The sequence below is a fragment of the Ochotona curzoniae genome, unplaced genomic scaffold (genome assembly GCF_017591425.1).
Source record: "Ochotona curzoniae isolate NIBS_2020 unplaced genomic scaffold, NIBS_Ocur_1.0 contig_517, whole genome shotgun sequence".
Taxonomy (NCBI): domain Eukaryota; kingdom Metazoa; phylum Chordata; class Mammalia; order Lagomorpha; family Ochotonidae; genus Ochotona; species Ochotona curzoniae.
This window is the reverse complement of record NW_024466454.1, coordinates 5,750,009-5,767,682: the sequence shown is the minus strand read 5'-3', so window position 1 is coordinate 5,767,682 and position 17,674 is coordinate 5,750,009. Positions and strand designations below refer to the sequence as shown.

At 44.4% G+C, this 17,674-nt stretch overlaps 1 protein-coding gene, 1 non-coding gene and 1 pseudogene across 2 annotated transcripts; all 3 read right to left on the bottom strand.

The window, feature by feature from the left end:
* Positions 1 to 277: 277 nt before the first annotated feature.
* EIF4G2 (eukaryotic translation initiation factor 4 gamma 2) lies at positions 278 to 9,318 on the bottom strand (the record flags this gene model as incomplete). The annotated part of the gene is made up of 21 exons (XM_040989012.1): positions 278 to 1,118; positions 1,833 to 1,954; positions 2,043 to 2,254; positions 2,366 to 2,570; positions 2,667 to 2,925; positions 3,015 to 3,230; positions 3,321 to 3,425; positions 3,557 to 3,682; positions 4,213 to 4,326; positions 4,646 to 4,806; positions 4,901 to 5,042; positions 5,246 to 5,344; positions 5,427 to 5,510; positions 5,691 to 5,801; positions 6,035 to 6,186; positions 6,281 to 6,347; positions 6,435 to 6,566; positions 7,413 to 7,515; positions 8,009 to 8,149; positions 8,975 to 9,040; positions 9,182 to 9,318. Coding segments are annotated over 21 exons (2,820 nt in total), but the record flags the coding sequence as incomplete, so codon positions are not given.
* On the bottom strand, positions 4,003 to 4,160 carry LOC121162259. The gene has a single exon (XR_005884777.1). It is a non-coding gene; the product is annotated as a small nucleolar RNA SNORD97 (small nucleolar RNA).
* A 4,515-nt stretch (positions 9,319 to 13,833) lies between the features above and the next one.
* Positions 13,834 to 13,984, bottom strand: LOC121162246 (annotated as a pseudogene).
* Between the last annotated feature and the right edge of the window lie 3,690 nt (positions 13,985 to 17,674).

Here is a 17,674-nt window from a genome sequence, read left to right as displayed (position 1 = left end):
CACAGGGCACACACATCCCTTGGTTTTTAAAGTTTGTGGACAACAGGCTTACACTGCAGCAATTGACCAGAAAACTCAGGTTAGCGAAACTGGGAGATTTCAGGCTAACAGTTGGAGAAGTACTGCTGGGCTAACTGGGGAGCGCTGGTCAGAAGGACTAGAAGCAGGACCTTGCAGTCAACCTTCTTACCATCTCGGGTAGACCCAGCCTTAATGTGGCTAAGACAGCAGCAACCAGGGATCTGGATGAACTCTTAGAACCAACTGCAAAACTGCATCAAGTATCACAATGTTTATTGATAGATACAAGTATATAAAATCAGGGCATGAACATGACTTGATAAATTAAGTAGGCTTAATTTCAATACTATAATAAGAGGGACCAATTCAAATTCTCACCATTTGTTTCACACCCACAAAAACCACTTCAAGGGCATTAACGATCTCTCAAAACTGATCAGTTTTGTGCAAGTAAACCATGTTTCTTTTTAAAAAGACTTGTGCACTTGCCCAGGCTCAAGGATATTAAAATCTAGCACATAAAGCCCATGACTAGAGGTAGAAATACAGGCAATATACTATTACGGCAACAACCATCAATTACAGTTAAGAATTTCTCTGTAACAACCAAATGGATAATCAAATATTGCAACAACTCAAGTATTACTGAGCAAAGTGCATTTCTACAGTATTCAGTGTTGCTATTCAGTTTTTTTTTTTTAGCTAACTTAAAAACAGCCTATGGTAACTGGCAGCAAAGAAGGTCCTTGCAATAGACTGCCTCTGCTTGAGAACTTAGGATGTAGTTATTGCATGCTGCTAATATACTATCTAAACATTAAAGATACTCCTAAAATATTTGATGGTAGACTATGATTAAGACATTACACTACAAAAAAAACCTTACGCAGAAGGAAATCCTAACTGACGTGCTTCTGCTTTAAATATTGTGAAAACATTACAGCGGAATGAATTTTCGCAGTGGTTAGGTCAAATGCAGTTCCACCATAGCAACAGTATGTTTTGCACAATTTAAGGCTTTGGCTGGTTCTTTAGTCAGCTTCTTCCTCCGATTCTTCTTCCTCAGCGGTTTCTAGCCAGGTTAACCATTGGTTCACCTGTGAATCAGATTTGTAGTTTACTTAAATACAGGTATCAGATTTAGAAACCTCAAACCCAAAGTTTTAGATAGGACTAACCAAGTTATATTGGGTTAGATTCCACCAAAATAGGGCTAAGGATAAAAAGCGGAATTGTGAACCCAGGTGTAAAGAAGACACTACAAAGTCTAATGTTTCTCCAATCCTGCCCCTCAGAACTACCTGGGAATGTGGCAGCACAGGCAGTGTTATGCTATTCTCCAAGTGATGACTAACATTCCCCTTGACTGTCTAGGATCTTCCCCCAGGACTATATAATAGTAGAAAATTAACCTGAGAAATCCTAAGCAATCTACACAGAAATTAAATTTTAAAGCCAAGCTTGGGAGGATTAAGTTTGTAATTATAAAACTCAAAGTATGCCATTTCAAAGATTAAAAATTTTAAAGAAAGGACAGGAACAACGGAGGGTAGGGGTGGGAAGTACGTGTTCCTTACTATATCAATTCCATGGCATGTGACTTCTCTATGCAAACTTGCAGTCTCTCACCTTATGTAAATACTGTAAATTCTAAGAAATCTTGATATCTCACACCCTTACATCAATGACACAGGGAGAAGACAAACTAGGAGCACCACCTTTGTCCTGTATTTCTGTTTAGAAAGCCCTTTAAAATACTACCACAAATTTTAGAAAGCAAATCAGATTTCTTCAATAAAAAAAAGACTCACCTGGAACAAAGCCTTGCCCTTTCCTGGAAACTCTTGGGTTATATCTTCTTTCCAAGCCAAAAAAGCTTCTTCTTCAATGATTTCCATGTCATAAAAGTGAACAAAAAAGCGGAGTAACATGCCTAGAACAGACCACAGTCTTGTCACTGAGTGTGGAGTGTGCTGTGTGCTGCCAGCACCCCACTCGCCCTCCAGGACGGACAGTCTCACCTTTTGGGAAGTTGCTGTTGTAGCAGTGCACCTGAAGAGCGTACAGGGCGCTGACCTGGAGATCTACGTGATCATGAAGGAACTTCTGCATTACTGGCTTGAAGGAAAGCAGCAGTTGTTTTTCCTGCTCTAACTGTTCTTTGGAAGGAGCAGAGGAAGAATCTGTTTCATCGCTGGGTGGGTTTACTTCACTAGAAATATACTGCAAGAAGCTAGACAAAAAGAAAAGCGATGTTAAAAATCCTCGACCTTTCTAACTCAGACAACCCCGAGGGCTCCCTGCCTTGCACACTATCAGTCCTCTACACAGAGCAGCTCCTTACCTAGTCATTAAGATGTTCACAAATCCTTTATCTACATGAAGTTTGGGAGAGATGTTATCTTTAATCCATTTGTATATGGTTTGAGGGGATGGATCCAACTTTATTTGCTTCAAAAGTTCCTTCTCCAATTTGAGGAGGGGGAACAAGAAACTTAGTCCCTTTCCTTCCAAAATCTCCAACATGCGGTCCTTATTCTGATCAATTTCTGGATAAGAAACAAGATTTCCATCAGTTTTTCACTTTACTACAAATCTGGTTTCTATTTAGTCTTAAAACTAAAAATTAGCTAGCATTTTCTTACCTGGGAGCATTTTCTGCATATTGACCTTGCTTTGCTGAAAAAGTTCTGTTAACCATTCCCGATCTTGTAATTTAGCTAACTGCTGAAGACAAAGTAAGAAGAGAGGAAAATGGGTGCCACTTTCCAGTGGTTGAGCCAGTTCTGAAATGCTCACCAGCTCCGAAATGATGGCACGAGCTGCAAACTGTGCTAAATATGATTTCACTAAGGGGATATCCACTTCCAGTTTGGGGCACTGGTCCAATACATTGAGGAAAGCCTTTAAAGGAATATTAAAATACCATTAGTCTATTCCATTTTGAATAATGACTGCAACAAATTCTTACTTTCCAGAATTAAATGTTGTACCTGCATGAAGTTGTCACTTGTGGCTACTCCTTCCTGTTTGAGTAAACTGATCAAAGAACTCGCTTTTTCCTTATCTTCATCACTTCTGTCAAGTGACAGGATGATTACTTTGCTTAACATCTCAGGAAGAAAGTGTTTTGGAGCCCTCATTTCTTTCACGCCATTTACAGCCTCATTTGCATTTCCACTATTCAGATATTCTGTCACAACAGTTTCCTGAAAAGAATCCAACCCAAGTATCTTTAATACCTTTTCTATCTCAAACATACCACAAGAATTATATTTACAAAACTACTTGAAACTTACAGTGAGTTTAAGCAGTTCTTCCTTTGATGGTGGTGGTTTTTTGCTGGTCTTAGCAGGCTTTTCCTGGATAAGTGGTGGATTAGTTTTAAGACCAAGCTGAGGTGTCTAAAAAAATAAACACAATTGGCAAATGTTCAATTAATACCTATCCAAAATCGAGTTAGAGGAAACAAAGAGAACCCCATGTCTCCAGGCCTTTTCAAAGCAGTGTGGAACTCGGGCACATGGTTGCATACCTGTCCCAGAGGTGGTGTTTGAGTGCGTGGTGGTTGTGCACTAGGAGGAATCATAGTTATCTGGGGCTGAAGCTTTGGCACTTGATTTTTATTCATTAGGAACGACTGAGCAGGTCTCAGGCTAATCTGGAATTGAAAGATGTCCAAGTTAGCAATGTGAAGCCAATGAGCATTAAATGCACCATGCTAACAAGTACTTCTATGCACAATAAAGAATCTAAACAGTTTCCTCCAGCAAGACCTGATCCGTACAAGTGTTAAGATACTTTTTTGATCTCAATTTTATCAGAATTTCTAAGATTAGCATGACTAATATACTCAAAAATTAACTGCTATTCAGAAAACATCTTGCTGTATTCGTACTTAAATCACCCTATTTACAGGGAAACCAACAGTATCTTGATAACCATTTCCCTTGCTCTAACTACTGAAGACTATAATTGACTTTGCCCTCATATCTCATAATCTTCGTTCATAGGACGCTGGACATTCAAAGAAAGAAAAAGTATAGAAAAGTAAGAGAAAGAGTAAAAACAAAAAAGGGGGAAAAAAAAGAATTCCAGCATAAGTCCTCTTAACGCATCTTTTTATAATCATCGGGCAATATACGTCTGAATTGACACACTATGGTATACAAGTAACATAGGCAAATGTACCTCATCTGCATTAAGCTGTCCTTTCTTAGAAAACCGAGGTGGCATATCCTTCGACTGTCCTTGCAGCTGGGATAAGAGTCCCTGACTCTGGTTATGGTAGAGCTGGCTTAGCCCCTAGTTCAGAAAAGGAGAAAGAAGGTCTAGATAAAAAGTGGGTCCACAAAATATGGTAAGCAAGTACCAAAGGGAAGAGCCAAGCCATAAGGAAAGTATCACTGATTTTGCCCAGAGAAAGTAAAAGACGAAACAGGGAAGAATAAAAACCTAACCTTCAAATAATGAGATGTAATCTTACTAGTACTTTACTAATCTTAATGACAAGCATTTTACTCAGTATGAAATAATTGTCAGATGTAAAAGTTAGTTTTAAAAACCCACATTTATTGAAAGATGTAGCACTTGCTGTCTAACCACTAATTCAAAATGTTCTTACCTGGCTTTTCATAAACTTGCCTCCCATCTCTCCAAACTGCGACTGCGTGGGAGGCATGATGTGTCCCCCATGGCCATTGAAGAGCTGATTTGAACGATGTCGTCCCATGGTGGGTGAAAATCGATCCTGGATAACTCCTGGACCAGTACCAATTCCGCTACCTTAAAATGTGTACATGGACAAACCTTAAAACTTAGTATATACTACTAAGACGTTTAACTTATCTTTAGTTTCACTAATTCCATTCAAAATTACCTGGCATCTGTCCAAACATGTCAGCAAGTCCTCCAAGTGGGTCCCTATCCATTTTCATCCTGGGTGGCATGAATGGTCCTTCCAGAAAGAAGTCATTTCTCATACCTTGAGCCATAGGAGCCGGAATAAACACTCCTAGATCCTTCAGAAATAAAGCCAATTAAGTACCTTGTCTTTGGAAGCCATTTTACTTAAAACTGAAATTCAAATACTATCAAAACATTACACTGCTAGTTACTATCTCCAAAACCTCTTTCAAAAATGACAAGACAAAAATAACAAATTCAACCACTAAGTTGAGCCAAGTTTTAACTCCTGTGTTAAAAGCACTTAAAAGAACCTTACTTTCACCGCATCTTGACGGATTTGATTGATCGTCTTTGGTCCATTGTCAAGAAAAGCCTTGCGAGGAACCCAATGGTGTTCTCGCAACTCTACGGTATCCTGTAATTATAAAAAAATATTTTTTACTATTTTAAAAACAAAACACGCAACTCACCAACTTATTTGAAGACATCGATTTTACCTGCAGCAGGAAACGAATCCTTGCTGGCAATTCCTTACTTAACATCAAGGAACACATTCGGGCAAAGTACTGATCCATTAAGGACTGATAAAGACAAAAAATATGCAATTAGAAGAGCTAAAGCCAATGCATTCAATTAAACCATCTCTAGATTATAGCCTAAGTAAGACTAAACATGGCTCTGCCATGGAATCACGAAAATAAACTGCTTAATTTGAGCAAAACTGAAGACAAACTGCTAGTTTCCATCAGCAACATACACACCTTGGCTCGTTCATGGTCTAATCTAGGTCCCACTGTCCTCATTATCTGACAGAGGCACTCCAAATCCTCTCCCATATCTTTGAGTTGGACTCTCTTCTTCTTTTCCAAAAGCTACCAAGAGAATGAAACACGTTATCTTCAGTTACTCTGGTGCAGACAGCATCTCTAACGTCTGCACTGACCACGTTACCAGTCATCTAGTAAGCGAAGCCCTGCCACCCGCCACCCTTCTTCATTAAGAACCATATACTCCCTTACGCTGACCAACCTCTTACAAACAGTTCTATGCATTCATTTCTCCCTAAGTAGTGATGTACCCAGTAAGCCTCGATACCATCACTTACTGTTTTGATGCACTTATGAAGGATAGATTCATGAATAAGATCAAGCTTGCCAAGTTCTCCAATGAATTTGATGTTTCCCAACATCTTGATCTTAGCAATAGCTCTTTGTTCCTCCTCCTCAGGGAGGAGGGGGTTTTCACGCTTATCATAGACTGAAACAAAGCAACACACAAAGCCTAAGTCAGTCAGGGCTCATACACAACCCAAAAACATACAAGTATTTAGTATTCATATTCAAATTCTTACCATCAACATTTCTGGTTCGATTTTCAAATTCATCTTGTAATTTGGAAATTAGGAGGCGTCTGAATGTCTGTTTTTAGAAACAAAGGGCAGTTTTAAGGCTTTACTGACAAAGTCAAATCAATTATAAACCAAGCAAATGAAAATGATCACTTACTGTGCTTTGCTTCTGTCCTGGTTGACCCTCTGCTGCTGGGCCATCAAAGTTTGGTGCATCTTCTGCCAATCGCAGACATAGCTGAGCATACAGTGAGCTATACTTTGGCTCTTCTAGGGCTTTGTCCACAATCTACAAAATTAAAATACACCTAAATCACAAACTTCCCGAAATAACCTTTTCTAACAGCACTTTTTCTTTAGGATTATAAATTTCATATTCTCTTGACAAACCACTTTTCCACGCCAAACTTACATAATAATTAGAAATAAAAGTGTCCTTCTCAAGGTTTATTGTGCAATGTACAAGTTTCTTCTAAAATGCTTTAGCAGCACTGAAGAAAAACAACAAACAAACAAAAACCAAAAAAACACCCACCTACTGAAGCACTAGCTTTTCCAATGTACTATATAATGTACTATAAAGCGCAGCGGTGAAGACGCCTCCAAGGATGCCCGTGTCTATCAGAATGCCTAGCTACTCTGCGTGAGACCCAGCTTCCCACCAGCATGCACCCCTCAAGAGGCAGGTGACAGCTGCAGTCCCTGACACCCATGGATGTAAAGTCAGAATGAGTTCCAGGCCACCTAGACTGGCTGTTGCAGCACTGAGTATTATCACTGGATGGAGGCGTGTTTGCTCTCTAGCCTAGCTCTCATCCCTATACACAGCAATTAAATTTTGCTAGCTACAAATCACTGAATTCTATTAACTATCACATAACCAATGTAAGAACCAAACAGTATCTTCCACAACAGGAAAATAAATGAGCAGCTGCTGATGTACCTAACTCTTCAAGCTTAGTATCACCAACACTCATTTACTTCCTCTCTCTGCTCTTCAAGTTAGTGCATTTTAACAAATATTCACTATCAGCATTTGAAACTACATCCAGTTCAAGTATCAGGGTTTCATAAAATACAAGTGAGAAAAAACCCCAGGTTAAATGTGCAAGTTAAGCCAAAGTTTCTAACTTACCAGCAGTATGACCCCTTTAAGGATGAGTTTAGACTCTACACCCACATTGAGGAGCTCAAGGCATAGCTTGTCAAACTTTTCAGGAGTAAGCTTATTTAGTATGCTATAGGAAAAAAACATTGCCAAGTGTCAGCCAACACACAGAATTGCTCAGCTGAAAAATTTTTACAGTATGATCATTTAGATGTCTTCTTATTCCTCCAATCAAGAGATGTTGAAATAAACTATCACTACTTATAGTGTCTGTCCCATTTTGGGGCTTTCTAGCTATGTGGCAAACTTTTCTGACCACCAAAAGCATCTTTCCTTATTATCAGGGCTAGACCATGAATTTGCTTTAGTTCACTGAGCCACACAGCAGGCCAAGAGAGATGTTAGCACAACAGGCTTGTGGTATGCAACTAATGATAGACTGCAACCACAAGCCTCAAAACACTGATGTGCTGCTCTTCAGTTCAGAGCCAATGCTTTAAAAATCCACGTTATTCATTTAACTCCGTTTTCTTTCAGCAAGAACATCCCTTCATAGTACAGCACACACCAGAAAAAAGCTAACAGATACATTCCTCCTCACAATAAAACAAATAAACACTTACCCTCTTACTTTCCTGAAGATTGCATCATGTCGTTCTTTTTCATTTGCGGAGTTGTTTGCTGCGGAGTTGTCATCTCGTCTAGTGCTTCGTGCAGGAATCCATTTCTGAGCGTTTTGCCCTGGGGTTTTCCCCAGGAACTCGCTGATCAAAGGGAAAGAAAAAAAAACTGAACTAAAAAACTTTAAACATAGTATACAGACACACACCAAATACCACTTTTAGTAGTAATTCTTTAGGATTGTGCAGTCCAGCGTTAAGACATACACTTTCCACATTGGAAGATTCAAGCACCAGCTCTGCTCCCGTATCCCAGTAAGGTGCACCCTGGGAGGCAGCAGGATTGCTCCAACAGCAGAGTGGTAGATCCAGAAAAATCTCCTGACTTCAGATCGACTCAGCTCCAGCTGTTCCACCCATTTGGAGGGTGAAACAGTGGATGGAAGATCTTTCTGTTTTTCCTTCCAGTAATTCTGCCTTTCCAATAAGAATAAATCTTAAAAAGGGACGCAATTTAGTTTTTCTCGGCTTCCCTTACAACAAAACAACTCCAAAGCAGTGTCATCAGAATCACCTGAAGGGCTTATTAAAGCAGACTGCTGGGTCCACCCTGGTTTCTACCTTCGCAGGCTTGGGTTAGTGCCCACGAATGTAATTCCTGTGCCGTGTTCCCAGGTGCTGCCAATGTTGGATACCAGGAGCCACAGCTCCAAACCACCCCTTTCTAATGCCTCAGGACAAGATATGTACAGCAGCTGACCACCACCAACCTAGTAGGACAATTGCTCATTTCAGGTAAGTGGTAAAAATCTGAACAAGGAAAAAAAGTTTATGAGAACCTCAACTCCCATTAGATAAAGAGCTGACATTCTGTGCTTTGGACTATCTAGCCCACAGGACTCTTGGCACACACAGGAGACCCTCGAACCCCGGGGGCCCGCAGACCCTGCTCCTCAAACCTTCCCGTACCTGTTGCCAGCAGTCTTGGGATAGTGCTGAGGTGCACCCCTACTTCCTCCTCCGCCCGAAGAAGCACTGTTGAAAAAAGGGATAAGCTTTTCTTCAATGTTCTAAAAAACTTGTCTCACTTTAAAAACTTATAAGCAGCTCTTCATGAGAAACTGGTCAATGAAAATTTCAGGACTTTAATTCCTCCAAATTAAGACCCCCACATACCTGAAACGAGAAGCACCCCCTTCTGCAATCGCACTCTCCACTTTGGCGGCTTGACAACGAAGAATCTCCAAAAGAATAATATTAATGGATAGGGAGGGGAGGGGAGGGGTTGGGAGAAATGCAAAACCTAGAATGAGAAAAAGCAGACATCAGACACCGCCACCCGGTCAAAAAGCCTTCATCAATTACAGTTTATTTCAGACCCTGGGCCTGCTTCTGACTGACCTTTCACAGCACTGCAGATCTACGATTAAAATAGAACGGATTCAAAACACAAACACCGAATTTGACCGTTTAGCCAGCGGCAAAAACCTCGGCGTTTAAGAATACCGAGAATAGTTTTCACGGAAGTACGAGAACACCCCGAGCGGCAGAGAACGAACGTTTCCCAACAGCGACATTCTAGCGCCCGCCAGCCCCGCGCTGCTCGGGTGCGGCCGTCGCGGGTCACCCACGGGGAACGCGCCCGCCACGCGCCCACCCCGCACCCGGCAACAGGCGGCTCTGCCCGGCCCACCCTCCGAGGGCAGGAGGGCCGAGGCGCCGGGCCTGGACCACCCCGGGCGGGAGGAAGGCCAGGGCCACAACATGGCAGCAGCAACCTCCGTCCCGTCTCTCCGTTCCTGGGAACAAAAGAGCAGTGGGTTCCTCCCACCGGGCTCGAGCAGGGAAGTGCTTCCGACGGCTTCCCCGGGCGGGGAGGAGCAGCCGGGGCCGCCCCGACGCCCGGCTCTTTGTTCTCCGGCCACCCGCCGCCCGAGAACGGGCCCGCACCCTCGCCTGCCCCCCGAGGGGCTGCCAGGCGGCCGGCCGTGGCCTCCCGTGGCCTCCCGGGCCCTCGGCCGCGGCGCTGACCCTCCCCGGGCCCGGCAGCCCTCACCGACCTCCTCCCTGCCTGGAGGCCGCACTCCGGGACTGCTGCGCCTCGCCGGTCCCGCGCCAACGGCCGGGCCCCGCCGCCCGCCCGCGTCCCTCCCGCCGCCCGAGCACGCGGCCCCCGCCACGCCGCCAGGCCGCCCGAGCACGCCCGCGCCTCGGCCCGCACGCCCCATGCCCGCCGCGGACCGGCCGACGGCCGCGCCGACCTGGCCGTTTTCCTTCCTCTCCGCCAGCAACGGGGAAGGGGAAAAGCAGCCTAAAATTCCCAAGTGTCCCAAGTACAGAAGAAATGCTTCAAGAAAGAGTCGCCCCGCCCGGCTCCGCCTGCGGCCGCCATTTTGTGTGCCTTGAGAAGAAGCGGCCGGGGACGGCGGCCATTTTAGAGCGCTGCGCTCGGCGGCGCCGGCGGCGGCGGCGGCCGCGTCTCCACTCACCTTCACCGAGAACTCAGCAGCTGCCACCGCAGCCGCCTCGTCGGGATCCGGTCGTCGGGGACGGGGGAGGGAGGGGGAAGGGGAACGGAAAACAAAAAAGGGGGAGGGAAGGGGGAGGAAGGAGTCGGGCACGGCCTGAAGCTCTCAGCTCAGAGGAGTCGCTGCTGCAGCCACCACCAGCTTCCCGCGGCCACCTCCATAGAGCTCCGGCTCGCTGCTGGCCGTGAGGCGTGTCTGATTCCGAACTTATCACTCTGGGGCAGCCGAACCCACCAGGGCCGCCCCGAATGGCTCCCTCGCCACCCAATCAGCGGCCGGGCTGCCGTCCGCCGCCAATCCGCGCAGGCTTTCGGGGAGGAGCCGCCGGGCCCAAGCTCGGTTGCGGTGCAGCCCCGCCGCAGTGCGCAAAGTCGTATTCGCGAAGCCTCGGAGGCCCAGCCAGTGGCGTAAGGGCGAGCTCAGCGTTGGCGAGACGCGGGCGGCTTGCGTAAAGTCGTAGGGCCCTATGGAGTCTGCGTTGGTGTGGTCGCTTCATCTTCCTGCCCGGTTTCTTTGTTCCCCGAGTCCGTAACCCGTGCTGGAGTTGTGCAAGTCTCCCTTTCCTCCGCCTCGTTTTCTGTCCAGGCATTGAGGGGGGAACTGGCCCGTCTCTTCCCTTACCCCGTTGCTATCTGTGTTGTGTGCGCGCACTGACTCCCCGGGCGCCCCCGGGAGCCGTGGTCGACCCTCGCGGGCCTGGCCCCTCTGGGGCTGGCCTGCCGGCTCGGGGCTCGGCGCCCCCGGGGAGCAGCGCCGGGATCACTCGGCCTGGGGGTTGGGGGGCTTGGGAGGGGGGAGAGTCGGGGAGAGTAAATACGCACCCCGGTGTGAGGAAAAATAGCTTCACTCGTTTCCTTATTGACCCACCCGCGGCATAGTGAATGAGAAAGAGATGAAAGGAAGGAGGTTATGGTCTTTGTGCCCCACACCAGCAGCTTTCCTCAAAGGAATGTCCGGCCTGGGGTCACCGAGGAACACTCGGAGTAAACCAGACTAATTTGGGAAGTGTTTTCAGACCGCAGCCGATTAGAGGACCTTAAATTGTTAGCTCCTGAGTTTTTGCTTTCTTTTGTTACGTTTTTAATCTCATCACAGATTGTCCGTTGTGTGTTTTATGTACGAACAACCCTAAGAAACGGGGGGAAAGCGCGGCAGGTTGAACTGTTTGTACTTCTCAGGTAATGTTTTAGAGGCCGGGTACTGTGTTTGTGATGTTAGTTGTGTAAAGATGGAGTCATTAAGCAATACTAATGTGTCTAACTCCATTTTGAACAGGCAGTTCTTGATACCCTGTGTAATCAAAAAGGGGTGTGTGTGTGTGAGAGAGAGAGAGAGAGAGAGAGAAACTTGCAGGACTTAAAAATCAGTGCCCAGGAAAGGGCTGGACTCGCTTTGACCCAAACTTGCTTTGACAATCAAAACAGCTGTGGTGTTAAAAGCACCCAAACCTTAATGCAGTTTTCAACAGAGCTACAGAGTTCTTCCCAGGGCATTTCCATCTGATAGCGGAAGGATGTGAAGTTACTAATACAATTCCTCTTCTAAACCCTTGCCATACGGATAGGCTGGTCACCCCCTCCCCCAAATAATGATTGCTATTAGATCAGTTTATTTTGAACTTTAAGAACTAGAAAAGGTTTTCACCGCTGAAGTTAGTAAATAGGAAAAACCCTAGTTTTAGGGAAAATTTTTATGAGGCTTGATTCAGTTACTGAGTCCTGGTGGTACTTCTATGTAAATGTTTCTTGCAATCATTTTTCCCCCATAATGTCATTGCTGGCACGCTAAAATGCTTTAGCTTTTCTCCCAAAGTACTGAAACATTCTAAAGGTTTATGTACAGTCTTTTCCCTTTAGTTTATATACTCATATTAGTCTTCCTTGAAAAACATTTTTCAATGTACTACCATGGTTAAGAATCAGTGCCTCTCTGTTTACTACATCAGTTAATCTCAACCTTGGCTACATTTTAGAACCACTTGGAGACCTCTGAACTATCCCGGTGTCCAGGTTGGGATCCAAGCAAAACATCTGAAGCTCTAGGAGTTGAATCTGGCTTGTGAAGCTCTCCAGATTTTACCAGTGTGCTATTAAATTTGTGAATCACAATAGCAGGTCAGGGCATCATAGAAAGTTGCCAGCTGAAGAAAATCTTGGGGAAAGAGAAACCGGGTCTAGAAAAGATACGGGCTTTTCCCCAGTAGGGAAGCAGGCATTGGAACCCAAGGATCTCAGCTGGCACACTTCGCCAGGCTTTCAGGTGCTTCATATCCTGGCCCTGCATTACATCTGTTGGTATGTTCCTACCACTCCCAGTCACCTTCTCTCTTGGAGCCAGTTAGGCTGGTATTACTGCCTCTGAAAATTTCATTCCTACACTTGCTCCATCACTTGCAATTTTGAGGCTACCCTCATTTAAGTCCTCAACCTGTTCACTCCAGCAGTCCACATACGAGTGTGTGAGTGTCCTGCTCAAAATCCTCGGTAGCTCCCCTCTAACAAAACAACACCCAGATTCCTTAGTTAACGGCCCATGGTAACTGGCTGCAGACGGCTTCCTTCCTTGTGATGTACATCATGCTTATCTACTTCTACTGTACTCCCATTTTGCTTGATTACAACAGCAGTGTTCTGTATCATGTGAGTGCTATACTGCATGGAAGAAAAGTTGGGGGGCTAATATGACTACTATGATTAATATGATTAGACATGGAGCCCTGGAATTTCCAAGGAGCTCACCATCTAGACAAAAAAAAAAAAACAAAATAGGTAAGGACAGGAAAGGGTGGAATCAATACTAAACTAAACAGCCAAGAAAAGAAAATGCTATTCCATGAAAGAAATAATAGGAGATGAGGCTGTGGCCATCTTCTTTGGGATTACAGGCAAAGAAAGTTCTTGAGCTGAGCAGAATTCTTACCAGTTTTAGTTAAAAGTCAGTAAGTTGCGGTTGAACAGAATATTCTCTTAGGGAAATTAATCTTGTGGCTTGTGTAGAATGAACTGAAAGGCGCGTTCAAGGCGAGGACTTAGCCGCTAGGCCACCGTGCCGGGCCCACCCAAGAGAATCTTTATGACTAAATGCCGGTAACAAGGGGATGATTCCAAATTCATATTTCCATTTCTGGTCTACTTTTCTTCCATGCATGCTGTGAGTGTGTATTATCTATTTTGAAATGCACACTAACAAATTCTCCTTGAATATATGTAACATAATTCGTAGTTAATATGTTCAGAATAGTTTTTTCTCCATTGTTCACCATTTTCTGGTTGCCAAGTCCAAAACCCTTTGAATCATTCTAAATTCTTTCATCTTCCAAGTTCAGTCCATCACATGTTCTGTTGGCTGTATTTTTTCCATAGATTCATTTATTTTGGGGGAAAGTTTTCAATTAGCAATAATTGCGCCTTGGATAAACCTCATTGGCTGTGATACGCCACTGCGCAAAGCTAGACTTGTTTATTTTTATTGGAAGTGTAGATTCACAGAGCAAGAATTTTCTATCCACTGGTTCACTCCAGCTGCAGTAGCTGGAGCTCAGCTGATCCAAAGCCAGGAGCCAGGCACTTTTTCAGGGTTTCCTATGCAGGTGGAGGATCCCAAGGACCTAGGTTCATCCTCTGCTGCTTTCCCAGCCATGAGCAGGGAGCTGGACTGAAAATGGAACAGCGACACAAACAAGTACCTACAAGGGATGCTGGCTCTTGCAGGTGGAGGATTTTGCCTGTTGAGCCACCATGCCAGTCCCCGTCCCATGTTTTCAATATATACCTTAAATTGGTCAATTTCTTTTGATTTATGTTGACATTTTCACCTAACTGTCATTATCTCTACCTTGGATTACTACAGTGGTCTCCTAGAACTGGTCCCTCAACTTCATCTCTGGTTTTCCAGTATATTCTCTTCTCAGGTGCCAGTCATCTTTTAAAGATATAAATCAAGGGCCTGGCATGATAGCGTAGTGGTTAAGGTACTCACCTTGAATATGCCAGGATCCCATATGGGCGCCAGTTCTAACCCGGCGACCCTGCTTCCCATCCAGCTCCCTGCTTGTGGTCTGGGAAATCAGTTGAGGACGGCCCAAAGCCTTGGGACCCTGCACCCACATGGGAGACCTGACCATGGGATGCAAGATCTTCCTCTCTGTCTCTCCTCCTCTCTGTGTATCTGCCTTTCCAATAAAAATAAATCTTAAAGATGTAAGTCAAATATTGCCATTTTCATACTTAAAGCCCTCTAATCATGGATATATATTACGTGTACCGTAACATCTAAAACTCCTTTTTTATAGTTTACATAGCTTTGCGCACTCTGGCCTTTGAATATCACTATAACCTTGTGATTTCTCTACTTTAAGTCACACTAGTCCTTTCTCTATTATTCAGACACATCAAGCTTATATAATTTAAACAACTCTTATAAAATGCACTTGAGAGGAAGACAGTTCAACAGAGCATGCTCCAACTACTGGTTCACTTCCCAGGTGTCCCAGTGTCTAGGCCTGGGCGAGGCCAGAGACTCCATTCAAAACTCCTACATAGATGATATGATCCGCTGCCTCTCAGCGACCCCATGAGCAGAGAGCTGGAGGTAGGTAATAAACAGACGGCAACATGGGATATGTGCACCTTTTTTTTTTTTCTTTAAATCAGAAAAAAGGAGGGATTGTATGTGTAAGTGGTAGCTTAACCTGCGGCACCACAGTACTTGACCCTGAAATGATTTTTTGCATCTTTCTTATTATTCCTTGACAGCATAAGGACATATGTTCAAGGACAACAGGAATCTTGTCTGTAATGTTATCTCCCTTGGAATTTTCACAGATGACTGACCTCTGGGTCCCAAATGTTTTGGAAACTAAGATTCAGGGTTTTAGATAATGCTTGGTATAAAATAAACATGAAAATAGTTACAGGACTGTAGGAATAGACACCTTTTTTTTAGATTTTTTTAATTGGAAAGTCAGATATATAGAGAGGAGGAGAGACAGAGAGGAAGATCTTCCATCCAGTGATTCACTCCCCAAGTGAGCACAATGGCTGGAGCTGAGCCAATCCGAAGCCAGGAGCTGGGGGCTATTCCGGGTCTCCCATGCGGATGCGGGGTCCCAAGGATTTGGGCCATCGTCAACTGCTTTCCCAGGCCACAAGCAGGGAGCTGGATGGGAAGCAGGGCCGCCGGGATTAGAACCGGCTCCCATATGGGATCCCAGCGCATTCAAGGCGAGGACTTTAACTTCTGCGTTATCGCACCAGGCCCCAGGAAGACATTGTTAATTGAGCCTCACCTCAAAGGGATGTGTCGTTTCTCCCATTTTACAGATGGAGACAGGGCAAGTGACTTCATAGGTGGCAGAACCATAGCTTCCCAGTGTACCAAACTCCCCACACAGCAACATGATGGTAGAGTTACAAAAAAAAGAGGGAGAGACATAGAAATTGAGATCCTCCATCTGTTTGTTCACTCTCCAAGTGACTGCTGGACCAGGCCGAAGCCAGCAGTCTGGAACACCATCTGGGTGTTCCATGTGACTGCCAAGGGCTCAGGCATGTAAGCCATCTTTCTCCAGGCATATCAGAAGGGAGTTGCATTGGAAATAGAGCAGCCAGGACTCAAATGCTCCTATGGGACACTGGCATTGCAGGCAGGGGTCTAACCAGCTGTGTCAGCAGCACTCAGAGTTCACATTTTAAAGAATGCCTTTGTATGTAGAAGAAATATTATTTCCAGTTTATAGATGAGGACGCTAAGGTTTGGAGAACTGATTAGTGTGTGTAACTTTAAAAAAATTGCATTCGCTTCCTGGCTCACTTGCCCTGAAGATGACCCATGTATGTCTATATTCCTCATCTCACCTGTATTCCTCACTGTATTCCATTGATCTTTCTTGGACTTTATATTTCTCTCTGTCTTGTAAGATTTATTTATTTTACTTGAGAGAGGGAGAGACAGATGTCCATTTGCTGGTTCACCCCCCAAATAAATGCAATGGCTAGAGCTAGGCCAGTCTGAAGCTAGGAGCCAGAAGTTGTTTGTTGTTTTTTTAATCTCGTACTTGAATGCAAGGGCCCAAGGCATTGGGCCACTTTTCACTGCTTTCCCAGGTCATGAGCAGGGAACTGGGTTGTATGTGGAGTATCCCGTTATGCCACCACTCTGGTTCCTATATTTGTTAACAGAGTACAGAGGTGAATAGAAATAAAAGAAATAGAGACAAACAATAGAAAAAGTTACTGTGGGCCAGCATTGAGGTATGGGGTAAAGCCACTATCTGGGGTCTTCTTCCCATATGGGCTCCGATTTTTGTCCTGGATTCACTGCTTCTTGTCCAGCTCTCTGCTAATGGTCTGGAAGAACCAGTGAGAGGTGGTCGGGGTGTGGGGTGGGTGTGTGTGTATGTGCCTGCCTGCCCTGTTATTCATGTGAGAGACAAATGAAGCTCTTGGTTCCTGATTGAGGCCTGGCTTAGCTCTGGCCATTGCAGCCACTTGGGGAGTGAATTTGTAGGCAGATCTTTCTATGTCTGTAACTGACTTTCAAAGAAATAAATAATGGTTTTTAGAAGGTCAATGAAACTAAGAGTAACTTTTTTTTTCTTTTTTTAAAAAATGCAGCGTGGCAGTCAAAATGGACTGCTGTTCACTGGCTCACTCCTAAATGTTGCAATGGCTGGGCTCGGCCAGGCTGGGAGCCAGGAACTCAGTTCAGGTCTTCCACAGGGCTGGCAGAGAGACCCAGTGCAGGTGACATCACCTGCTGTCAGCCAGAAGCTAGAAAAAGGAGTAAAACCAGGACTTGAACTCAGGCAACCATACATGGGATGCAGGTTTCCCAACTGATAGAAAGACAAATACCAGGGCCATTCAAAAAGTTTGTGGAAAAGTGAAATTTAAAAATAAATTTATTTTGGCACAAAATTCTTGAAATTCATGCCATTTCTTTTATAATATAATCTCTCATGAACTTATTGAAATAGCTTTGTATTGCTTGAACTCATTCATTTGTGAAACCTAAAAATGGTTTTAAAAAAAGAGTTACTGGGGCTAGAGTATTGGAGTAAAGATTAGGGAAATATTGGTTAACATTTCAGTTAAGATAAACTCAAGGGATTTATTGTGTAATATTATGATTCTTGAAAGTA